Source organism: Phaenicophaeus curvirostris, chromosome 5 (genome assembly GCF_032191515.1).
Source record: "Phaenicophaeus curvirostris isolate KB17595 chromosome 5, BPBGC_Pcur_1.0, whole genome shotgun sequence".
Lineage (NCBI taxonomy): Eukaryota > Metazoa > Chordata > Aves > Cuculiformes > Cuculidae > Phaenicophaeus > Phaenicophaeus curvirostris.
This window is the reverse complement of record NC_091396.1, coordinates 5,205,172-5,232,147: the sequence shown is the minus strand read 5'-3', so window position 1 is coordinate 5,232,147 and position 26,976 is coordinate 5,205,172. Positions and strand designations below refer to the sequence as shown.

The 26,976-nt window shown below is 37.7% G+C and overlaps 1 protein-coding gene across 3 annotated transcripts in view; it reads right to left on the bottom strand.

Moving 5' to 3' along the window:
• NELL1 (neural EGFL like 1) overlaps positions 1–26,976 on the bottom strand; it is a 297,253-nt gene that overhangs the window by 212,083 nt on the left and 58,194 nt on the right. For all 3 annotated transcript variants that reach the window (XM_069857451.1, XM_069857452.1, XM_069857450.1), the window contains exons 5-11: positions 25,320–25,416; positions 19,418–19,490; positions 19,088–19,170; positions 13,588–13,722; positions 12,642–12,744; positions 9,085–9,158; positions 1,950–2,049 (exon numbers count right to left, since the gene is read on the bottom strand). In XM_069857451.1, coding sequence (XP_069713552.1) covers positions 1,950–2,049; positions 9,085–9,158; positions 12,642–12,744; positions 13,588–13,722; positions 19,088–19,170; positions 19,418–19,490; positions 25,320–25,416 — 665 coding nt within the window. The remainder of the gene's footprint in view (positions 1–1,949; positions 2,050–9,084; positions 9,159–12,641; positions 12,745–13,587; positions 13,723–19,087; positions 19,171–19,417; positions 19,491–25,319; positions 25,417–26,976) is intronic.

Genomic DNA, 26,976 nt, shown 5'->3' with positions numbered 1-26,976 from the left:
CTATCCTTTCCCAGTAACGAATATATTGACATAGGACAGGACCAGAAAGTATGGCCTGCTGGCCATATCAGAAGGCACCTGTTCACACGTTAATACCAATATCAAATACAGAATTCTTAATAAATATCCATTTTTAGTACCATCACTCTACATATGATAAAATTATATTGCACCACTTCATGTTGCATACAACTGAAGCAAAAATGTCAAGCAGCACATATTCTACTTCAAGATATAAAAAGCAATTTAGAAGTGCTAACTCCAATTTATGTCTTTGTAAAGTTGTCAAAATTAATCATATCTTTAAGCATAATTTTCAAAAGAATTTTAAAAAGCAAAGATGAAATACAAAAGGAGGTGGTACAGTTTTAGCAGTCAGCTAAAGTAGAGCTGAAGTGGAAGTTTAACGTATCAATTTGAAAGCATCATGTATCAGAATTCATTGGAAGTGAAGGTACTCCTTCCTTTGCTTCTAGAGACCATCACATAACTATACACATTCATACTGTTTTATAAGAAATAAAAACAGGTTTGGGATGAATATCTAAAAAGAGTACCGATCATTAACAATAACATAGAACTGAGTAATTCCAAAACGTATTTTTCATCAACTCTGAAGCTTTCAGAGTTCTAACACTTTTAAGTAACGAAGATAATTTTTTCCGTACTGCACTACATCAAACTGGGCCATCTGTTAAGAAGTGTCATTAAGACATGGAGCCCTCTGAGGGACAAAGAAGCAACATTTACTGCTTGCTCAAATAGTTACAGATGTTTCTAGAAACTGCTTAAAAAATTAATGAGTGTATTCTTAGACCATGACACAGCAAGCAGTCTCAAAAGTACTGGCCCCTACAATCATATGCATATGTTGGCAAGTTCAAGGCCTCAGTAAATATTTAACTATGAGTATTTATTAATTAATATTTACTAGCTAAGGGAGAGATTCAAAGCCTCTTCATTTACAATGACATCAGAGGAATTTACACACAGGCAAGGACAGTGGTCCAGCAGACCCTAATAAATATCTAAGCCTGGACATGTCTAATGCTCATTTGGCGTGCCTCTTGCTTGATATTTCTGAGGTGCATCACTCAAGGCTGGTACTTGCTCTGAGAGACCAGGCTCCCCTTAAGCTCAGCCGAGACTCGGCACCCAAGGAGAGGTGTGGGACAGAGGAACAACACAGACATACACAGAGAATGATTTTTCTAACGTCTTTCACACAACAGCTCACTTATTACAACGCACTTTAAGAAGAAAGTTTGTGCCAATTCTCCAGTGTTATGATACCTATGCTTTATTCATTTAAAGATATTTCCTCAACTAAGATTTTAGCTATTGCTTGCACAGTCTGATCCAGCATGCAACAGGATTCAGCAGAGCTGAAAGGGAACAAAAGGAACCTGCATCTCAAGACCCCACTGGAAGGAAGAAAAACAGGGCTGTGGGCTCCAGGATTATTTTTTCTTCTTTATTCTGTAATTGTCCAGCTTAATTACTAAATGAGTCCTGAGAGCATCGAGATCTAAATCAATCTCAAATTATCCATCAGACTGGAATCTTACCATTATTATTGTACTTTTAAAACAGATTGCTTAAAAACCCATTTCCGAAACCCTGTAGGTTCAAAGCAGTTGGAAGTTTAAGCAGCATATAATATCTCTTTTTCAAACTTAACGTCTTCCTAAAGAGAATTCTTAAGAGATACTAGGCCCTCTTCACCTCCAACTCTTCCTTTTCTCTCTTCCCCCCTCTAAGTCAGAGCTCTGTATCTGATAAGTCTTCTCCCCAAAGGAACATTACAGACTGGTTTTACATGAAAGCTAATTAACTCAGGTTTACAGAGGTACCTAATATCATTAAAAATTAATTGTTCCTTCCATTGTATCCCCCTTATTGAATAAGCGACTTCTATTTCTTCCAAACATGCATAGTCTCTGGCTTACCTCTACAAACACTGCAACATTGGTTCTCTGGAAGAACGTGATCTTTTTCTGAGCAGTTCAGTGGTGGACAAGTCTCTGTTACTTTAACTAGAACCCCATTCTGAAAATAAACAACATTATAAAAAATTACAATGAAAACGTGCAATAGCAAGTATCACAAAATTTTCAATCTATAACTCTGGTAATCTTTAGTAACTTCACTGAAACTAGCAGGCAGCAAGCTGAAACCATTATTTACACCATAACATTGAATACAAAGTAACCTATTTGTACATTCCTATGCCCAGAGTTGAAAGAAAAGAGAAAAACAAAAGGCACGTAAGCTCAAAATTCTATAGTATTTTTTTCCAAATACATTGTCTCCAAGTATATTTGTTTTCCTCTCAATTATTTCAAAGAATTAAAAAACTTAATTCCAGGTTTTTGTTAAAGACAGTCTTCCTGCTTTACGCAAGTCCAAATTTCGCTCCTCTTACACATTCTTCGTAACTCGCTGCTAAGGTATTCAACTCAAACACAGGAGATAAAAGATCAACATTTTCAAACGTCACGTTTTCTGCTGTGTCAAATTAAAAGGGTCTGTTCTTTAGAATTACTAATCAGCTAATTACCAAAAATTACATCCTTCAAAGGTATGGCAAAGCAGAAACCAATCTTGAGTTATCCATATAGCAATTGCTATGTAAAATGTAAATCAAGGTATAGATATTTCTGCGAACTTGATTTCTGTTAGACTTAGAGTAAGACTGTGCATACAAGGTTTAATTGCTGGTAGATGTTTCGTAAAATAAAGACAGAAATTTTCTGGGGAGATTTTACACCAAGTTTTACTCTATCTTCTTCTCATCCAGAATATCAGCTTCACTCTATCTCCAAACCAAACAACTGTCCTGCTCTTCAGTTAGTTACTTCTTCACATTTTGTCCTGAAAGAGCTTTGTCTTTTCCCTTATGCCCCTCTAGCCTTTCCTATACCATATTTTACTTCATCATCTCTTCTGCAGCTATGCCATTACTATAATTGGTAAGTGGAGCAGACATTAAGAAACAGGATTTTTGCTCAGTAGGAGCTAGAGTAACTATCCCACAGGACTGTCCACATCTTAGTAATCCCATTTTCCAAAGGTCTGTGAAACTCCACTAAGAAAGGAGGCAGCCTGCTATACTACCAGTATATCTTTTTAAATTGAATCTATCCCCCAGTCCTCCAAAAATATTTTTATGAAGCCTCAGATGGTGGAACGAAAAGATGGAAAGAGAACATCTTTCTTCTAAAAAATAAATTACATTTTTTAGCCATCGTGATTTCAGAAAAAAAGTTTAAAAATATGACCCAAACACATCTAGGACTCAGAAAGCAGAGAAAGACTAATAATAAAAAAGAATAGAAAAATGTGTTATTAAAGCCCCTATTCTCATAATCTGAGGGATTGTATACATGACCTGGAACACAAGATACTGACAATACCTACTTGTCTATCTGTATGAAGAAATATCCCTGCAGACACCCTTGCTATCCAGAAGCTGACTTCCATATCTACAAGGTATTGTGGCACACCATGCCAAAAGACCAGCTAAGGTGCCAGAACCAGTACACGGAAAACCCTTCATTGGTAATAGTTTCATTGGCCAAGCCACACCTATTTAGCTACATTGCTTCAGACTCCAGAATTAGCTCTCACAGGATCAAGCTGCCTTGCACAATTATGGACACAGATACATCCGCCGAGTCTGTAAGGTGCATATGATGCACAAGGTGCCCAGCAACTAGCAGGACTTAAAACTGAGATGTGCAGAACACCTAGAGAATGCAAAACTGATCATTGCACAATCACCACTAGTCACTACCCTTTAGACTGCAATCTTAAGGCTACAGGGGGCCAAGCTGGCTTCTTGGCTTCCCAACTGTCTTTGCTTGAAAGTTGCAATAGTAGCTGTCATAAAAAAAAAAATAATAAAATAAAACAAAGTAAGAAAACCCACAGGCATCATATTTTCTTTCTCTTTTGAAAAAAACAGCTCCCTATAGTATTACATGCAGCATGCACCATTGAAGCAAGTACCCACACAAGAACAGAGAAGTTAATGGAGGTTTTAAGTCTCCTTCTGATCTCACTTCCATAAGTGAAAGGGAGGAATCCCCCACAGCCGCCTGTGCAGCAAAGGTGATAAAAGAACTGGACCCATTGAGCCATCATTTATTATCATGTTATCAAACTACCAGCTGGAAAAGCTCTGCCTATAACTCATCGCCTGTTCAAGTTCAGACAAGACAATTGCAGCAGAAAGGGTACAGTATGTCAACGTATGGACCAAAAGTGTTGACTGAAAATAAATCTGGTTGAACAGATGGCAACAAATCAAGAAACTGTCAAATCAGTGATCAGGATGAGTCAAAAAGCAAAATATAAATTCAGTCCAAGCTCACACCTTCTTTAGTGAATCATAACGAGATTAAAAAAAAATCCCCAAATTGAAATTCTGTTAATTTAATGATAGTAAGATTTTATTTCCCTAAACTTCTCCTTTTTCTGCAGAATTTGCATCTTGGGAAAACAAATCTAATACATTCATAATTAAGTTTTGAAAGAATTAAAAATGTTTACATATTAAGTATTCTTTGAACTAAACTCAATTTGTTACAATTGTAAGAATTATCATCATTAGATTTCAGATTTTATCCACTGAGATAAGTAAGAATAGTTCACACTTCAGAATTATTGCTTCAGGAAGCCTTAAAAAAATTCCTAACTTTTTATATTTAATTCACATATGTAGTCATAGAATCTGGAAAGAAACAGGTATCAAAAAGACGTTCTTCAGGAATAAACAGTCAGGCTCCAACTGTGACATACAATCCACAAAGAATGAGATCTGGAGTCAAACATTTACAAGATAATAATTAAATTTCTTGTATTTACAAAGATAAATACATAAAGAAGAACCGGCTATGATTCTAATCAGTGACATGCAGTAAAAATCTGAACCACAAACAGCTCATCTCAGATGATCATCTTTGGAGAATAACAAGATTTCAGACAAAGTTATTTGGGGCTTTTGGGTTCTTTTGCAGGTTTTTTTACCCTCTTGTTTCTGTTGTTATTGATCAGCCTTTCAGGATAAAATTCTTAAGAGCACCCTTACCTGCCACTCTAGGAAACACGCCATTCTTTAGCTTTACAAAAAATATTTTTATGAAGTTTCCTGGAAGCCAGTGGAGCCCTGTCCATCTTTCCAGTATTTGTATGGGGCACTCTGACTGCCCAGTCCCTGCACTAAGAGGAATTTGTTCTAGTAACCTTCGCTGTCAAACACGCCATCCAGTTATGAATGGGAACCAAAGGTCCAATATGCAGATCGGACCCATTAGAGAAGTCTGCTGCCTCCCTGAGGCCCAGATTAAAGATGTAAAGAGAAAACTTCCTACCCTGGTATGGCCTTCAGAACATGATCCATTTCCAAGTTGGCAGTGATGAAGTTGCAATTATAAGTCCAAAGGCAACCAAGAGAGACTTCGGGGCCTTAGGACAATTGGTTAAGGGTTCAGGAGCACAGGTAGCGTTCTTCTTTTTCCTCCAGTTGCAGAGAATGAGGAGGGAAGAAACAGGATGAGCCAGCAGACCAATATTTGGCTCCGTGCCTGGTGTAACCAGCAGGATTTTGGGGGTTTTGATCACAAATTGGTGTGTGTGACACCAGGCCTGCTAACAAAAGACAGGGTACACCTGTCTCCAAGCAGGGAAAAAAGCATCTTTGCACAGGAGGTGGCAGGGCTCATAGAAAGAGCTTTAAGCTAGATTAGAAAGGAGAAAGGAATAAAACTAGGTTTGCTGGAGATAAGCCTGGGGGCAGCATGCCAATATTTAAGGGACCATGTGCTGGTGAGGTCCTTCAGCACTGTGTGCTAGTGTCACCCTACAGAAAGAAGCTTTGCAGAAAAAGACCTGGTGGACACCAAGTTGAACATGAAGCAGCCACGCACCTTTGCGGCAAAAAAAGGCTAATGGTAATTTGGGATGCATTAGGAAGAAGTGCCAGCAGCTCAAGGAAGATGATCCTTCCCCTCTATTCAGCACTGGTGAGGCCGCACCTGGAATGCTGGTTCCAGTTCTGGCCTCCCCAGAACAAGAGAGGGAACATCTGAAGAGAGATCAGCCAGGGGCCATAAGGAAAAGTAAGGGACTGGAGCACGTCTCACAGGAGGAAAGGCTGAGAGAGAGGGAACCATTCAGCATGGAGAAGGCTCACAGGGGACCTCACCTATGCATACAGATACCTAAAGGGAGGGTACAAAGAGAACAGAGCCAGGCTTTTTTTTCAGTGGCACACAGAGAAAGGACAAGAGTCAATGGGCACAAACTGAAAAAGAAGAGGTTCTATCTGAGCATCAGAAAATACTTCTTCAGCATGAAGGAGACCAAGCACTAGCACAGGCTGCCCAGAGAGATTGTGGAATCTCCATGCTTGGAGATACTCAATAGCCATCTGGACATGGTTCTGGGCAACTAGCTCTAGGTGGCCTTGCCTGGACAAGATGACCTCAGGAGGCTTTTTCCAGTGTGAACTATTCTGTGATTCTTAGAAACACGTGTACAGTAATTTTGTTATTTTGTCATTGTAGATTAATCTAGAGAATGTTTGTGGGCAGGATTCCAGCTAGGAATGGCTGTCCATCAGTAACATCTGCGCTCATGGTTAAGAGGATGTGCAAAAATACATTTTTAGTCTGGATTAATTTTCAGGAATAAAAAAAATAACTGCTTTGGGCCTAATAAAAATCTTTGATCTATCTGTATCCATCTGTATTATTATTATTGTTGTCAGATGGAAAAAAAATAAAAGTTAAAAGCCTCTTAAGCTTGGATCAGTACCTATGCAAAGAATAAAATAAATATCTTCAATTAAAATTAGCAATGTGAAATTTCAACTCTCTTTTTGACATTACCCCACCTACAGATACATCTTCCTTTACAGACACGAGATCTACTCCTCAAGGTTTTTAAGTCATTTTTAGCAATAATAATAGATTGAAAGTGGATGTGTGCCCTCTATTGTATTCTTCTCCGATCAACTGCTTTTCAAATTTGATGTCTGTTTTCCAACTCTGGAAAATTAAACCATATTGCATTTTTCATGGTCCTTCCCATAGCGCGAAGTCCATGTTTACTCATACAACATTTTGTCCACCAGCAGGCCTGCATCGGATAGAAAATTAGGACTGTTCACCATTCATCTTCCACCTACTAAGTGTTCCTAAATGAGGCAGCAAACAAATAGGCGTCTTCCCTACAGCTTTTAAGAGGTCATGCTGAAGACACATCAAATGAGCTTCTTGTCTGGAGACACATCCTCTCACAGAAGCACAGCTAAGCATCCACCTAAAAATTCTCCCAAGTCAGATGACAAGCTTTGTGAGTGAAACTTAAGGTCTCCTTATCACACAGATGTGAAAATCTTTTTTTTTTTTTCTCAAAGTGGACTCATTCTTTTTCACGGTACTGCATTCACATATGCTGTTTCAAACACTTATCAATACTCTGCATTAAGATGTAAATAATACAAACTGCAACATCACTGCAATTAGCATTTTTATATCAATTTCCTTTAACCATTAAGTAAACTGGAAAAGCTCATTGCTCTCTCCAACTACCTGAAAGGAGGTTTTAGAGAAGAAGGAGTTGTCCTCTTCTCCCAAGTGACAGGGGACAGGATGAGAGGAAATGGCCTCAAGATTCACCTTCCCTGGAGGGGTTTAAGGCACGGGTGGACGAGGTGCTAAGGGGCATGGTTTAGTGTTTGATAGGAATGGCTGGACTCGATGATCCTGTGGGTCTCTTCCAACCTGGTTATTCTATGATTCTATGATTATTATTATTTTAGTCAATCCTAATACGGCAGATATCTGATGGTCAGTTTTTTCTTTTAATCTTCATGAATGTATTATCAGCCTCATATGATTAATATAATGCTCTTATTTCTAGCACAGAAAAGTTCCACTACCATAATTCAGATCACTTTATCTGGTTTCACTTTAACGTGGAAAATCCTGCTGTTCTTACCTTTTTTTTCATATAGGCACTTTCTTTCCCAAGTAAACATTCCATGTCATGTTATAAATAACAGGCACTTTTGTCTTCAAGGTAACGACCTGGCCCACGTATTTGTATACACAATGTTGAGCAGCCCTATACAGCTAAACACTAAGAACAGCAAGTAATTCTGCATAACAAGCTGCTTTTACAACATCTGCAACAAGTTATTGTCCATTTCCATTAGTGAACATAAAATTGCTACTCTGTACACACAGCTACAAGTATAACAACAACCAGATCATTGTAATCTTTTCCAAATGTTTTTCACAGTTGTTCTAACATACTGGTCTGTCAATAACATTCATAAGCTTCCCATTTATCAGCCTTCCCCCTCTACAAATTCAACAAGATGTAAAAACAAAAATACTTGAAAATTACATGTGAGAGCAAACGTGTTTAAAATAGCTGTGCCTTTCTGAAGTGATAAATCACGTTTAAAGCACACGCACACAACAAATGCATGTCTCAGCAGCGCAACAGGCCTTTTAAAATCATCTACTTCTACTCTCTTGTTCTTCTAAAGGTAGTCTTGACAACAACTAGTTTCTGCCACACTTCCACACCATGTAGCATTCAGATTCACCAGCACTCCCTGGCTGTTCCTAGCTAACACAGCTTCCATTTACCTGTGCTCTTAAATACTGACTGGACTGTAGTTGTCTAAGTATCATGAACTTGCCAACAGAGACCCTAGTCCAATACTTAGTAATTTACCTCAATTATTAGCAGGGGTACATGTAGCTTAAATGTTGCTTCAAATTTTAGCCATTTGGCAGAAATTACAACTGGCTCAAGATGCTACTGCCTTTTTTAGAGCTCATGAAAGTACAGTGAAAAAGAAATAATTCCTCCAAGTCATTTTGCCCTATTTTTTTTATTACCAAAGGCCTTATTTTTGTATTTGTGACTTTTAGTGACTTCAAGGCCACCTTTTCAAAACAGATGTCACATTTGCATGAAAGAAGCATAGTGGCTCATCATTGTCACTTCTGAACACCCCACATATATTTAAAATCAAGAAAAATTCATACAACTGAAACCTACCCGACATTCCCTGCAGCTCTTGGTTAACACTCGTTGACCTTCTGCCAGCACTTTGCCTCCATAGATACACTTTGCTGTAATTTGAGAGGAGAAGGCACGAGATTAAAAATAAATACATATTTAAGTAGTAAATAAATGCAAGGTGTAACACAAAAGTAAAACCAGTATTCCCATACACTGAAAAAAATATGACACATTTTGCTTTCAGCAGAAGTCAATATTTATATAACTACAAACAAAGTAGCTAGCAATAAATTCATTTTAAGATCAAGGAGTAGCTTTACCTAAACTGAAGAGGAGTAATAAGAGCATAAGACAATACCTACTGGAACAAATTCATTACTATTCAACAGAAGATATTTCCATTACTGACATTCTGTAGATTAGCTACAGCATTCCTGTTACTAGAGGTCTTCATGACTCACTTCAAGAATGGGAGACATTTATTAGTGTACTGTTCCTCAAGAGGATAATTTAAGCACAGATTTCAATTAAACCGTCAGATTTTTTGTGGGCACAAAGCTGAATTCAACTTGCTGGAGCACTGCAAAAACAGATTAGATGCAGCAAATGACTCTACTGAATCAACAAACTGTAAAAATCTATTTCAGAAAAATATTTCTAAAACACATGAAGTAAGCAGATTTCCCAGGAAACTGAAAACCCCTAGTAAAAATTTCCTATCTGGAGTTTTTTGACCCTTCTTCTGGAGATAACTAGCCCCACAATCAAACCAGCAGACTAGAACACGTGAGCACTCCCCAATAACTTTAAGGCAGAGACAACTAGCTTAGATTTGGAGTACTGCCACCGTGAAGAAGGTAACCTCCAGTAAGGCCACAGTAGCATACAGCTCAGTCAACTGTTAGCATAACTATCACAGCTCTCTTGGAACCAGTTGTCTAAATTTCAATTCCAGAGGAGGAGCAGTCTCTCAGTTAAAGAGAACAGTTAGACTATTACGATCTCATGCAAATCGAGTACCCATAATAAAGGCACTCTACACTACTAAAAGGATCGATGCTAAACACTGATAAAATAACTTTCTGTTGTGGCGTTTAGCGCTCTATGCTCTTGACCAATTAAAGTCTAACCTATGACACTGAAAGGAGAGCTAATAGGTACAAATTCTATGTTGCAATTTGAACGAAGTTTCACAAGTCAAGGCACATGCACAGTGAAAGTGTTCGCAGTACTATATTCTTAAAAAATAAAAAAAAAAAGTCAGACTATCTAGTAACTGTTTTACTTCAATTTCACTCCTGAATACCAAGGTAAGGAAAAAAGCACCTACAGGTGCTTGTGTGTACCCTTATAGCTGATACCAATAGACTATTCCACAGCAGCAAGTGTCATAGCCAGTTTGGTTCCCAAATTTTAAACATAAAGGACTGCTAGATCAATCTTCCTAAACATTAAGATATAAATTTGCTTCTAAAAACTTTGTTTAGACTTTCACTCTTGAAAAACGCTCATTTCTTTAAAAAAAAAATACCACAAAAACGCAAAAAGGCAAGATTTTTGGAACAACTCCATTTCCATCATCAACAATGCATTCAAAAATCAGGCTTCTTCCTTTTGGTTTCCCAGTTTTCTTACTGTTTCTAAAGCTGCCCTAGTTTTTATGCCTAAGTGGTTGAGATCTCACTCATGAAGAAAACTTTAAATCAGGATGCTTTGTTTAAATTAGTAATTCCAGTAAGTATTTTTGGAAGTAGATGAAATTAGAGAAACTTATGTTTTCCTTTCTGCCTACTCTCCCTACATTCCTGACATGACAGCTGGTAACAAAAGAATGGACACAACAGAAATCAAGTTAATGCACAGCTCAGCAAAATGACGAGATTTTAAACAAAATTATAGTCTGCTGTCAAATACTAGTTGGAAGGCTAACACAAGACGGCAGGGATCAAAACAGAACCACATTATTTTTAAGACCCTTAACATACCAGACATTAGAGCTACTTTGTTCGTTAACCCTCAGCTAAGACAGGAAGCTGTTCAATAATCCAGCCGTTCAATAATCTCCAGACACAGCAAATTACAGCTGATGATTCTATCAGAGCTAAATAGGAAAAGCACGGAGAAATTAACACCTGCAGTGTAGCTCTTTGGATAGCCTTGGCAATTACTACTATCTACCCAAAAGTGACTGACTGTGGCCCTGGCTCATCATTCTGTCAAGAAGCTGGCATTTACAATCAATTTCAATCAACTTCCATACATCTCTTCCCATTGACTGACACGCTGTGTTCTTGTCAGAATAACGAGTCAAGTTTGTGCCAATCACTGACAAAAGGCAAGTTTGATTGTTCATCTTTCCATTACAAATAAAAGGAACACAGTTTACTCATGGGGATTTACGTAGAATCTACAATTTTGTGTCTTGCAATTCCTTTGTGTCAAGACTTTGACCGTTATGCAAACATGCGCATCAGCAAAGGCACATCAAAAGAACTAGCCAGATTCATTAAAGAACTTTCTAGACTCTCAACATTACAAATACAAATATTCTGAGACAATAAAAAATACAGGCCAGCATAGCTACTTTACCACCGAAGTACTTTGTTTATAAACGTCTTTTAGTGAGCAGAATCCTCACGCCAACATAAAGCTGAGAGAAATGAGATGGCCTGAGTAAACAAGAGCAAGATCACAGCTAAAGGACATCTACACATGGGACTAATGAATTCAGTGACTGAAGAAAGGTGACAGAATGCTAAAGGAAGTGTTATTATTTCCCTAATAAATCTTAAAATAATTCAACATTTCTACCTCATGAATCATGGAAAAACTCATGCATGAAGTTTAAAGGCTTCAAGAACAGGGGACAAGGGAGGGAGGGGAAAAGATAATTTGTGTTTCTTATGGTAAGACTGGCATGGGCATTCAGCCAAAATGTCCATATATAAATTGTCTTTGTCCCTTGTACTACCATTAGGACAATAAATATTGAATATTCTTTCCAGGAATTTTACTTATAGCTTTAATTTCCAGAAGAAGGAACTGAAAGCTGACAATAACGCTGAGCACAGAATTAACTTTTTTTTCCTTTCTTCTCATAAAGGTATTTTTAAATTAACTACAGCAAACTATCTTCCCACGCAAGGATACTACTTCAAGGTCTGAAATTCTGTCATGTTTACTTTAAAGAACAACCGTCCAACCCAAAATAAAAGATAGGTAAAAAGATAACAGCACAGTTTATTACTCTTCACTGCAGAAAGTTCAAACCACAGGCTTGATGCTTCTGAACATCAACAGGAGATTCAAGCCAAACCCGAGTAAGGTTTCCCTGCCCCAAACAAGTAGATGAATAATTTTACCCTGACAACAGGTAAAAAGAGAATCTTAGAAATTTGCAATGCTTTTCATTTGTCAGCAACTATTTACTTTCTTCTTAGTCAAGTTTACCACTGTGACTTGTGTTACCTGAATTACCAGGATCTATGAAAGTCATTACCAAATACTCCTGCTTTCAATTTAATTCTCTAATAGAGTTTAAAGTTTTAACTCTGCTTAAACAGAGGGTGAAACTAAAAGGTCTGTGTACTTACCCTTGCATATTTTGCAGCACTGGCTTTCCACATGCACTGGGAGAGCATCAGGAGGACAATTGAGAGGGGGACAGGACATCCTTCGGCACTCCACAACACCACTCTAAAGCCAAGGTTTTTAAGACAAAATTCAGCTACAACTGTTTTAGTGAGATTTTATACAAAGCACAAAAGACAGAAAATTATTTAAGTAAACGAAAATAGCGTTGTGGATTACAGACCCATCCCATATCAACAAGTTTAGTCCTATCCAAGTATAAGAATTGAATCAAAAGCATCTGTAGATGAACCACCCCATTTTAATGGATATCACTGGATTTACCGTACTTTCCCTGAGCAAAGCACATTAAGTGGAAAACCTAAGCTCACTCTTACAGGAACATAAGCATCACTTTCTGTAGGCTGCACCAATCATCTTTGATATCTTTAGCAATCAATTTTCTATTTTCTTGAGCAAACAAAGACTCTCTTCAGATATATATCAAATAATTCCAATAAGACAAGATTTACATACTAATTCTCTTCTGTTCCTCAATTTTGCAGTGATAAACATGGAAAACAAAATCTGCATGTTGTTACCATGCAAGATGCAACTAAACATCTATGAATACTATTAAGATAATGCTTTCTTTTGGAAAAAAAACTACTGTAGTTAAAACAATTCCCAGCCAAACACAGACAACACCGCACTTTCACCCAAAACCATTTAGTCCTCAGAGATATAATTAGAACAAATAAGAGAGCGGTGTCAAGGGAAAGCAGATTTTATTTATGAAGTTTGCATGTAAACAACGTCAAATTTTTACTCATTTTACTCTTTCCCTCCCTACTGTTCATTCTGCCACTAGATGTACACTAGAAACTATAAACCTCAGAGTTAAAATTGTGTATACAAGGACAATTTTCACATTTTAATTAGGTCCTTAAACTCTTCAAAAATTCTTACTTTGCAAGTGCAATTCCTGCAGTGGTCATCTTCAACCCATGAGTCTTTGTCTCTATAGATCAATCCATTTACTTGACAAGTCCTCTCACAATGACAGTCTTCCAATTGGCTCAGCCTTGTTTCTGCATAATTTAACTATAAATGAAAGTAACTTGATGAGATTTCTGCAATTCAGACACATGATTTAAAAAAGCAAATATGAGAAAGCAGTATATTTATATTTAGCTGAACCAAGTTTGACTACAACCACTGAAGCACTGAACCAGGATGTCAGCAGGTATAAACTCATGCTACGCCTTGGACTTCGATGGAGCCATCCAGCCAACTGACAACAGTCCATGAGTCATGCAACAGTCTGTGGTACTATAACTAAAATCCCCTCAGGAACAACCGGGCACTACCCAAAGTACACAAACAACAATTGGTTTTTAAAAATAAAAAGCTTAATTGCTAATCAACCTGATTACAAGTCAAAAAGCTTGAAGACTGGCAGGCTGACTTTTCCTAATCATCACCATCTCATCACTGTTAATCATCAGCCAAGACTAATACTTCTGACTTTTACAAAGGTCTTAACCTTATGCTGGCAAGTGAGATTTAGAGGGGAAACAAAGCATTTTCATTCAGTATGGTACAAACTATTCCCAGACTGTGATTAATAGAGAAGCTATGCTCCTGGAGTAAACCCTGGGCTGTTGGTTAGCTCTAAATATTCCTTGCTGTTCCCATTACCTCCTCAATTCCAACTACTAAAACACATATCAAGCTGCTAAAATTGATGCAGCTTTTCCAGGTATTAACATCTGAATGCTACCAATTGCTATGTTTACTGATGAGATAGCATGCAATAAAATAAGTGGGGACAATGCTCATTCACGTAGCAATAGAAAAACAAAAGGCTTTTTTGAACCACCCTCTCATAAGCCATCTCACAGGTTTCCCCTTCATACAAAGTACCATCATACCACCCTCCAGAGGGAACAACCCCCATGTATGCACACCTTTTCCCTAGGGCCATCATCTTTAATCCCCAAGAGCAGTCAAAATTACTTTCCCATTTGCTAATACGAAAAAAACTAAATACAGAAATATAGACTTAATATTTAGAAGTAAATATGCACATTCATCAGGCTTCTGATTGCCATTGCTCTAAAAATTTCCCCAGTGCCAGCTGGTTAAGAGTTTCTCAAGGTCCTGATATTTTTACATTTGAATTTGTCTTATGCACATAAGCTATCACATTGAAGCCACTGCAAATAGCAAGGCTACCTAAATCTAGCACAAAACAAGATGATTGCACTCTCTATTCTGTTATAAATATGATGCTATTATCCTATGTTATAGGTTGCTGCATTTTAATAGTAGCAAATTGTATTAAAAAAAAGAATGCACAGTGCTATAGTATTTTTTACATAATGGCATATACCTGGATTTCATATATTTCCATACTTTAAAATTCCATTTACTTTAAATGAAAGTAATCTAATATATCCTTTTTCATTCCCGCTAGTAAAAGAGCAACATATTTAGGGGGAAGAAAAAAAAAAAATAAATACTAGGCAAATTTCTGCAATTTTTTTTTCTCTGCAATCCTCATGAAAGAAATCCATGAATAAAAGCTCTTTATATCTTAAGTTGTTATTCTAGGATAATAGGGGATTGATACTTATCTCCCTCAGATGCAGCATGACCTGGTGACTTCAAAACTGTTTTTCACACTTTAGAAGCAAAATTATCTTCCTATTGAGCTGCTTGTTTTCAGCAGAAACCCTTTTCGGGTCATTATATTTAAAATATATAAAATATATTCAGTTAAGTTAAAAAGGTGTTTGATTAGTCTTACATTTCTACTTTGTTTACATATCTTTGGGGTTTTGGTTTTTTTTTAAATTCCACTTTAGAAATACGCAGATTTGATAGTGGTACTTGATATTGTCCTTTTCCCTAGAAAAAGAAGAAAACTCTAAGAGAATGAATATTTTCAAGTTATTAATTTTTTTCTGTCATTTGCATTACCTTCATTTTTATTTACTTTAGTTAATTTATTTATTTATTATCTTCAGTTTTAATTCTTTAAATATCATTTACCTCCTGTTGCAAGAAATATCTTTAAACACAGCAATTAATCAGGCAGATTACCAGAAGTAAGGCATGCAATAACAAACTCTCCTATACAAAGAGGTCAATGAATGTATCACTGCCCACAGAAGCTGTCCAGAAACATTTAACTGTGACCTAATGTACTAGAGTAACAAGAAACATTCCTTTGGTTTCAGACTTCAAGTCTTAATTAAAGCATTTCTATTGAGCTCAATAAAACAATGAATTCCTTAAAATCAGCTGAAATAACCTTCTAAAAGTTGCTAAATGCATAAACTAGATTTGTTGAATGTTTAAACTATCAGCAAAACATTCTCAGGTTTCAAAAAATTTTTTAGGCTATTAACAGAAATAAACTAAGGAGGGAGAAGCCCACACCATAATAAATATTTTTCATATACTAACCAAACCTGAAGTTCTTAACATTCAGAAATATTTGGCTAGCTATTATTCACAAAACTTATTTAACACTTAAAGTGCTTCTCCTCTGCCCATACAATTAACTGGAAGACAACGCACTTGTGTTGAAAATGCAATGTTTCTGGCAAAAGCATAACAAAAAAAAATTAGAAAACCCAAAGCTATTCAAGTTTATATGGAAAAATTCATTAATTCTAAAAGTATTCTTGGCTATATAAATCCATGATGTAAACAAACCACATTAACTAGTCCTGAACTCTAGTGCTTGATTTTTCTTGGTGTTAATCAAATTCAAGCTTCAACCTTTCTGACCTCAGCCAAGGAAAGATTTCAGCAGAAAGCTCTGCGTTGGAAGTCTTCATGCAACAAGCACATCTGAATACGAAGTAGATTCGAGTGTACACCCACGATTTACCAAACAGAAACTATATTCCATTCAAAGAAATGCAGGAGATGCCCAGACCAATTTCAGCAGATAGTTAAGGTTGCATGGATTATTGTAGCCACTATATAAAAAGAGGAACTAACATTATTCCAGCATGGCAGCTGGGAATGCTCAAATAGAAGACAATCCTTTTCTCCTGAAGCAAAATTATGATTTTAGTCAGATTTCTAACATTCTGACCTTTGTCGTCTCTCTAAGGACACAAGATTAAATCAATTAAACATGTACACTGGGAAGATTCAGAATTAATTTGTATAGTGACCAAAATAAAATAGGCTTTAAAACCTAGCATTTATTAATCTTTAAAAGCTATGCTCTTACAAGACATAGGCAGGAAGAGGACACAACTGTGGTTAGCTTGTTAAAGGTCATGATCAAATGCTTCTGTACCAAGCACTCCATGACAATCAGCCATAGCCAATGCTGTGCTGGGCCCCCACATCCCATCCTGAGCTAGCATGACCCTCACTGGACCTGAGGCAAAGACCAAGAAGCAACAGGGTACTCTCTACTGCTGCCTATGTACGCCAAAAATTTGCACTGATACCAAAATTACTGGAACCTGAAGCCACCACTCTGATGTTTTCTTCTCAGACAAGCCCTGGTCTGAGTCTGCATAGTTTTACGATATGTCAACTAAACATTCACTGCAAACAACATTCACTGGTCTATTCAATGCTGTAATACAGATGTTACAAAACAAGTATTGAGGGGGAAACTGAAATCCTAGATCTAGTAGAGCCTAAAACCAACAGCTGGACAACAAACCACAGGGTCCCATTTTCCAAAATGTCATGTTCATGCTCTGCATCTCCCGCTACAGGACCAGATGATGGGGTTCATTACCCATACACGTTATCAACTCTCTGACCACCTGCCCTGACAAACAGGAGCTCTGCAGGCAGCTGCACAGCCCTTCTAAGCCTTGCTCTTTGTCACATCACAGATCATCCCCATATGATATACTTGTACCTACATGAGTACCACCTGTGGCTATTGTGGCAAGGACTGAAAAGGCAGATACAAACCATAATGCCTCCCTCAAATCCTTCCATTTTCAACCTGCATTTGTCTATCGAATTAACTTCCTCTCCTGCTGCATGCATTTTTCCTGGACAACAGTATTCCTGTAACAACGGCAACAAAACAGTCAGCACACTGTTCTAACAGAAAAGGAACTCTCAATGAAGGATTATCCCAGCACTACTTTATGGAAGCACAGAGTCTTTGCAGTACAAATACTGTGTTATTTGCTTCTCCTCATAAAGTACTAGCAAGCAAAAATATAATTAACAGCAGAGAAAGCAAGTTACTCAGTACAGTGCATAATTGGAACTTGCTCACACCACCAGCAGGGCTCAAAATAATTGCCTCCCTTTCACAGTACAAGCAGCAAACTGAACTAAAAGCTTCACATTCGAAGTCAGCCTGTCCAATGCATGTCAAGCTGAGTAAGTGGACTGTCAGTATAACGTGCACACTCGAAAAAAAAAGTTTCCCCTTCCCTGTTAGAAAAGAAAAAAATCACCCAAAAGCAGCACAACAAGTATAATGCTTGTACGCTAGAAGCACTACTATGCAAATTTCATTTTTGAAAGGCCAGTTCCATAACTACACTGTCTACAGGTTGTTGTAGCTGCACTTAAATCTATAAGTAATTCACAAGTAAGTGCTATTTCAAATGAGACAATCAATTGCCTTTTACCACAGACCAGATGGCTCACCAACATAAACCTCACAAGCAGTTCACTGATTGCCCTTTAACACACACTAGGGGTTCAGTTACCTCTAGAACTCAGCTTCCTACCCCACAACTTCACCACAGCCTCAGCTGAAGGGCCTTGGCTCACAGAGAGGCTGTGTAGTGCGAGCCTAAAGAAAATCTCTAAAATCCCAAACAAAAAAATAAATTACAGCTTCCTATTTATCCTACTTATAATCCAACCCCCCCCCAAAAAAACAGGAAAAAAAGGGAAAAAATAAAACCCACAACACACCACCCGGAGCTGGGTTAACTTTTACACTGTAAAAGACATAGATCAAAATGATGTCAAGTTCAGCACAGCTGGCAGCTTCACAGGCATTTTCATTCCGGGGCCTCATTTCAGTTCCCAGGAAGGAGACTACACCAGTCCTGAAGACTTCACAGGACTTCCCACAGGCAAGCACGCACCCTCTGACAGCATCACATGGTGAGGAAATTGTTGAGGGATTTTGCTCTTTTGTTTCTGCATTTATCCCTCAGCATGAAAAGGGAAATTGTGCTAAGGCTTCTTGAAAAATATCAATCCCTGGGCATTTTGTCACTTTCTTACAAATAATAAGGCAGAAAATAGAAACTGTGTAAGGCTTAAGTGACATTCATGAAGCTAGATTCCCAAGTTCACTGTAGACAAGGCTACTGCCTGAAAGGGAAAAAAGAATGGCTCTACCTTGAAAACGTAGAATAATTGCAAAAGGCATAAATACTTTCATGCTGGTCTTAGCACAACACAGAAGGAAATGGACAATTGACAAAGAAGCTTAGGTACTTACTTTTGCAGTCATTTTTGCCAGCAGTTCTTGCAAATCCATGATTCCTTGCACCAGACTTAAGAAATCACTGCAGGTCGGGCATGCTCAATAAAGGAAGTGTAAAGAGAAAAGGAAAAGAAAAGAAGGAAAGACACAGTAACCCATAAATAAATCAAGTCTGATATACTGCTGGCTAGATGAACATAAAGTGTAATCTGTTTACACACAATATTTTTCCTTCTAGAAGTCTGCACATGCAAAAATGACAAGCCCAAAAATGTTCTTTCTAAATCTACTAAATAATTTCTATGAAAAATCTAAAATAGAGAGAATAACGAAATTGCTACTTACTGCGATTCAGATTAGGACACTGTGTTATATATCCATTAGGTATAAAGATGATTTTCACATCTTGAATAACACCCTTTGCAAAAGAAGAGAAAACTGGTAATACAGATTACAAGCATTCACTTCGACTTGTACAAGGTTTTTCACAAGTCATTGATCAGCTCACTCTTCCAGCAAGGAGAATATTTTTTCCAGCTGAAGATGCACAAAATATAACAACTCCTCCTCTCTATTTTCCTGTGTTTGGATATTAATTTTCATACAACACAGAAATAATACTGCTTTGTCTTTTGTAATCACCAACTATAAGCCGCTTAAATGTCTTGAAAGGGATGAGACTGGTGAAAAAGCAGTGAAATAACATCCACTATTCAAGCCTATGACACACTTTGCCAAAAGACAAAAAGAAAACACAGCAATACTCTTCAGTGGTTTAGCCAAATAAGACTGTGAAATTAAACATTATGAAAAGAGAAGTGCATAGCATAAGAGGTAAGAAGAGTCTGCACTTCAGCTGTTTGGTTCAATTTAGCTTGCTAGCTTTGTATCTCAACAGGCAGTTCATGTAATCGTGCCATCAGTTAGAATTAAATCCTCTCTAACCCAGACAGATGGAAAAATTCCCTATGCAGGGCTGGCAGAAATCAGGACTCCAAGGTCAGTGCCAGATAGGGCAGGTTATATGAGGCCAAAAACTTGAACCAGGCAGGACAGGAGAGAGGAAGGACCTAAAGGCCCAGTGCTGTCACTGACTGGCAAGGATACCCCTTGCCAGCAGGCAAGGAGGGTTGCCCAGTATCCCAGCACACCTGGCTCCTTAAGAACTCTACATCCTTCAAACAGCCTAGAAAACGCTGAAGCTTGTGTTTGCTCATTTAAGGTCAGTACAAAGCTCTTGCTCCATCTCTGACCATGTAACAAGACTCAACAAGATCCACTAGCTTTAACAATGTCATGATCACTAAGGGGAAGAAAAAGGAAAACAGAGGACTTCTAGTGCTGCTAGACTGACTGTTAATCAGATGTAGTGACATTGCTCTATCTACTCCCAGATACCAAATTTCTTTAATTTGAAAGGAAGTTTATCATCACAGCAGTTACTATCACACATTAAATTACTCATTTGTATGACATTTTAGTTAAATTTTAGTTAAGTTGCCTTAGACTGAATTGTGCAGACTGAGGACATAGTCACTTGCTCAAAATATAGAACACCATCCCTAAATAAAATATAAGCCTCAGAAAGCCCTTGAAGCCTGGTGAATATAGTAAGTAGTATTTAACATGTACATGCTCATTTGCTAAAACAGCAGAAGGTAATCAGCAAGCATCGTTTCCTGCTTACTGTTTCATGATCAAATACTAACTGAAAATACTAATAGACATAATCAGATCACACTGTCTTTCTTGCAGAAGTATATACATTTATTAACCTTTTCATCTATGAGAATAATGAAACCATCACAATAATGAGAAGTAATACTGTCACTGGAAATGGAACATCCTGAAAGCCATTTTACACACTTTCTGCTGGCAGTCATCAGTGAGAAATTAGAAGGTGAGTCACAAAAATATATTTCAATGCTTAAGCCTCTCCAGTGAAAAGCTTAATCAAGAGTAAATGAGATTACAAAGTTTCTCCAGACCGTAACACAGCTAACCAGACATCATCCAGAGACAACTGATGTTCTCCTCAGCCTTGTTTTTTAAAGAGCATATTGCACTTCAAATATGTCTGTTGCATCACAGCCCCACTGTTCAATTGTCTTTAGGGTAGATTTGCGTTTAAATACAACCTGAAGAGGAAACGTAACTATTTCTTGTGTCTTGATTTCTGGCTACATGAAAGCATGTTACCATAGCAAAATGTATGAACTTCCATTCACCAGTATAGACGTCTTCTAAGTCTATAAACCCTCTGAAACAGAATTAATACAATCAAATATAGAAGTGAACCTTCAAAGAGCAGAAATTTCACTGATGTATTTTTTTAATAGAAAGACTTCATTACAGGCAAACACTTATTGCAGTCATAATTATTGTTACACATATGAACAAACTTCAACTAGTCCTCCTTCAGCATTAAGTCTAGTTTGCTGAGAGCTTTTTACAGCCATGACCAGAAGAATTAGGCCTGAACAGGGAGCACTCAAGGCTCTGGTTCACTTTGGCACAGGATAGAGTTCTTCAGTCCACTTTCTGTGACAGGTTATAAGGATTTGGTGTTGACAAGAAGATGTCAGTGGCCAAAATCTTGCCTTTCTCAAGCAGACATCACCTTTATATTATCATTAAAGCATTTGGCTAATTAAAATCAAAGCTTCAGTTCCACATCAGGGCTCACTAACTTGAAAAGCCTTCATCTGTGCAGGCAGATTATCAACTACAAGATTAAATGCAGGCCTGCAGCACTAAATATCAAGCCCATCCCACGAGGATGTAGTACAAAAGCTCTGTTTATTGCACTTCTCATGTCTCTATTAAATAGAGGACTCCTCCCACATTCTGTGAAAAGACTCAAATATTCCATGAGCTCCATACTTCTGCATTTTCATTTCCTCCACTGTCTTTCACCCTCTTTTGAACCTACTTCTTCCACTGAGACAATGCATGCCACACAGCTGTGCATGCTGCATTGGCCAAGGCTGGTGAAAGGCTCTGCACCAGCAGATGTGCCCAAATCCCTGTGGCTAGGAATGCTACGCCAACACCATTAGACTTGCACTACATCAGCACTGTGCTCCCCTACACATGGCAGCCATGCTCCACGTTAAGCACTTCAACAGTTACCCTTAGCACCGTATTTACATCCCCTTGGTTTGTACAACTCCAAGACCAAATACACATCTGATGCTGTGCAGTAAAATTACCAACATACTTCTCAAGCATCTACTACGCAAGCCCTAGACACAGCAGCAGGATCAAGAGAGCCTATAGCAGATATGAAAATTTATGTCTTTCAACAGGAATCACCTAGCTAGTGATGCATTAATAAGCTCATTTCTCCAGCAACTTGTTGGAGGGAGCCTTAGGGGGATGTGCTCTTCCCAGAAAAAAAAAAAAATGTATTTTGCACATAATTCTGATCCAAACAGCAATCAGATCCATCCTAGAGTGAGGGTTCTCTGGTTGTCTTGTATGACTCTCTTCCTTCCTTCAGTTGCATTTACTTTGGTTTCCTAATCCAATTATAGTATTCTTCAGCCCTAAAACAAATCTTCCTTTTGGGCCACACAAAGAAACCTGAAGGGTCAGCATGTATTTTTCAAAGGAAGTAATTTACAGGATTCCCTTCGAAGCAAAACAACAAAGCTATATTAAGTCTGCTCCTCATTTACTCCCACCATTGCCGTGCTGAAACCATTCAGTTTTGCCTGAATTCTAAATGCTTGGACATAGCAGGAAAGGTACAACTAGTAAGAGACACTAGCTGTAAGGGGCAAGGCTTCAACTCCCTTGATCATGCCATATAGCTCTTCATCCCCCAGCAGAGCTGCTGGTAAAATAATCCCTATAGGGACGTGGAAAAAAGCATAAATAAGAAAATTTGCAACAACTGGCTACACTAACTTACTAATACCACATGCCCTCCATCCTCTTCTGATATACTGAAGAATTATGATATAAAACAAGCACAATAATATGGCCTAAAATGTGCTTTAATGTTATTCATTTATGGAGAGACACAACAATTAATTAACTATCATTAAAGAAAGAACATTTCTGGAACAGGAAAGATGATACTTAGAACAGTATCTAGTGCTTTTTGTCACATACGTTATCATGGCTCCAACACACAAACAAAAATGCTAGGGTTTTTTTAATGCTCATTTCCCTCTAGATCTCTGTTTACACTAAGGAAAAAAGATCTATTTTTTTATATTCTAAAATACTGAAACAAATTGCTCTGAAAAAGAAACGAAGGTCCTGCTGAGCATGTAAATACATGGAAAGAAATGTATACTCTTTACAAACTGGCAAAATCCCAAGTTTTTCCAATCATTAACATAAAAAAGTAAGATTTTTGAAACTCTCAAGCTGAATTAAAAAAAATGCAACCAATTATATTTCTGCCCTGAAGAAAGTTACTACAATATTCAAGCATGCATAAAGCAAAGCAAGGCACTTGTCGGCCTTCATTACAATCAATAAAAACTGTCAGCTCATTAGCATATCATTAGCTACCCTGCTGTTTCCAAAGTGTTAACGCGTAGAAATATTAATTTACAAACATATAATATCCTAGAGTTCTGAGGCCCTGACTGCCTGCATAAAATAAGAATTTAAGATAGGCGAATCCAATATCACTTCAGTTTTTTCCTATGTAGCTATAAACATATGTTTACCATCTGTGGAATTATGGGAAGCAGCTGAGGTAAAAAAACAACAGCTGTAGAATAAAATAATACTATCAATTTCACTTCACAGTGACAGCTCAGCTGCTGGAGGATGAAACATACTCTAGGTTCAAAGCAACTCTTGGACAGTCACATGAAGTTCAAAATGAGCTTCTATCTCTGTTTCACTATTAGCAATGTTAGCATAGAACAATTGTCCGAGCTTGTTGAAATCTGGGGACTTCAAGGAGAGGTCCTCAGGAAAAGAGCAACTTGGAAAATTGCAGGTGGTAAATCACCGTGGCAGTAAACCCTTGCCAATATCAAGGATAGGCAGATTGGCCTATCATTGATTATAGACTCGTTCACTGATAAACATTTGCACTGTGGCTTATTATCCAAGACTTGAAGAAATACCAGAAACTTCTCTGTAGGTTGCTTACAAAGCAAAAAAAAATTCATTTTAAGGTGGAGAGGGTGGCTTTCATTTGCTAGTGGATTTTGTTTGTTGCTTCGTTCAGCAATTCTATCTTGACTAGAAAATCATATAGCCTTATCAGGGTACAAACAAAGCTGAAAGAAAACAGAGGAGAGGGCTTTTCAAGTTTTAGGTCATTTATCTCTATTTTGCAATTTTGGAAATATATTGCCATTAATTGAATCTGAAATATATTGCCAATTCTTGAATCCTCTTTTTCCTCTGAGAACTTCTTCATGCCCATGCTGGCCCACTCAAGGATTGGAAACCTCATAAATGAAAAAAGACAGGCTTTCCAGCAAGACTGTAGGAGCAGCCTGAGTCCTGCCTGCTTGCCAGCCTTTCATCCTGAGCTGTTTGGAAGAGATGGAATCTCCGAAGGACAAAGAAGTTCATGAACAAAACTCGGTGACCCACTGTTCACTCTCTGTTGAGAAACACAGTGAGATATTTTGTTGAGAAGAATAAAAAGGAAGGAAAGTACTCCAGGAACAGAAAAATCTACTGGTTTGCAGCAAGACAAATGCACTGAACACAATAGCTGGTATCTGTAAAAGCCAGAAGGATCACAGGCCAGAAGACCTCTCCTCTAGAAGTCACGCTGTCACAGACAAACAAGGAAAAGTCACTCGAAGCAAAGAGCAGAAGGGTGAGGGTGTTCTGCATGCGAAATCAAGCAGGAAACGGCCTCCAAGAGGGATCAAGACCACCACTGTCTGGCCAGGAGACCACAGCAGAGCTGTTGGTTTGGGAAAGTTTAAATAGGAAAGCCAAGAATAGATTCTGACACTGCCTACAAGGTCTTGTTCTGCCCCCAGGAGCCACACAGCAATGTAGCAGGTAGATGAAACCTGCAGCAAGGAAACCAAACACAACCCTCAAACACTGGGCACTGCAGTCGGTGACTACAATGCTCTGCCTCACAGGAAAAGACCCTTTTCTCTAAGTGTGCGACTTGCCACAAAGCCCAACTCCACACTTTCTCCTAAAATTCATACAAATCCAATTTCAGAAGTGTAAGACAACTAATCAGAAATATCTTGCTGACTATTTACTAATTTCCTTCGTGTGCCATTTCATTTCTGCTTACCTTAAAGAAACCATGTTTCCTGTTTCTCTGTCCGAGCCATAAATTGCTTTCAGGTGTCAAATTTGTTTCCGGGGGATCAATGATGCGTTCATAAATCCTGTAGAAGGAATACATTGCCATTACTTGAATCCTCTTTTTGCTCTGAAAAGTTCCTAGTCAAAATCAGTCAACAGCAAAAGATGGAAAGCAGAATCAAAAAAAAAAAATCTATTAAACACGGTATTTATCATTGATAGTTATGAAGATATATAACAACTTTAAAAGGAAAAGAAAACGGGTAAAAAAAATAATAAAATCACTAACATATGAAGCCTGCATAGAACTTAAACTCACCTTGTGCAACTGTGCAGCCCTAGGCTAAAGAAACACAATATCAAAATCCTCCATAGCAGGGAAAACAAACTGGGACCATCCTAGCCTAGGAGAGTTCTTCCAACTCAACTATTCATTCTGGAGAAAAAGTGCGGTCACACACAAGATCCAACCACAGAAACAACCCTTTTGAATTTTCAGACTGCTTAGAATTTTGTATGGACTTTGCAGAAAAACTTTATTCCAGCTCTACTCCTACAACCTTTCTGTCTCTACATTTGTGTAGAGACATCCTCACATGTTGACCTTTTGTTTTATCCACTTAATTCATGAAAAATTGCTGTAACACAGCATATTTGAATTCACAAAAATAAGTACCTGGAGTTTTAAAAAGTTTTTGCTTGGATTTTTTTTATTTATTTATTTCTAGGGAAGTTGTAATGACATTTCCGCAACACTTTCTTCAGGAACTCAGACCACTACAACATATGAAACGGAATATGAAAATTCCAAGACCAAAGTTTCAAGACCCCCCATTGCCGTGTCGCATTAGTGGGATCCATGAATGTTTCCATGTTATGTTTCACAACAAAACCAGCATGTCACCAGTGGTAATTGGTGAGTGATCTTTCCTGTCCTTATTTCAACCAATGAGCTTTTCTCTTTCCTGTCCAGCTGAGGAGAAGGAGCAATAAAGTGGCTTGGTGGGTACTTGTCATCCAGGCAGGGTCAAACCCACAACACGTTACCGGACAATTCATACATTTTCAGGGGCCTGGAATAACTTCACAATATTAAAGAACCTCAAGAAATCTCTATGAAAGTCTTTTTATGTCAAAGTACAGAGTCATATATTCTCCTACTTTTGCTTATCCAGACAAGGAGGAAACCATTTGGATGTAATCTAAAAAACTATAGGCAAAGTTAGTATTTCCTTAGGAAAAAAAAACCAAAAAATCTCAAACCTAAGAATAAACATTTGCATGAAAATTCCACCTCAAGCACGTGAGTACAGGAGTCAGAAGTCTTCTAATACTCATGATTTTATTGCTCAAATTTATTATAAATAGCATCAGCCCTAATTCATCACATTTCATCAACATGATACAGTCAAAGGTCTAGGAAATCTCTGTCTCCACTAGTTAATTACTTCTATCTATAAAACTACTATGTTGAGCTGTTTTATCTGTTCAAAGAGCAAAAAAAAATTATATTCTTTTAAACCATGTTTTGAGAAATACAGAAATTTACATGCACCATCTCTATTAATATTTTAAAATATAAGTAGACCAATTCTGAAAAACAGAAGATCTACTCAAATGAAAAACTGCTGCAAAATGATGAA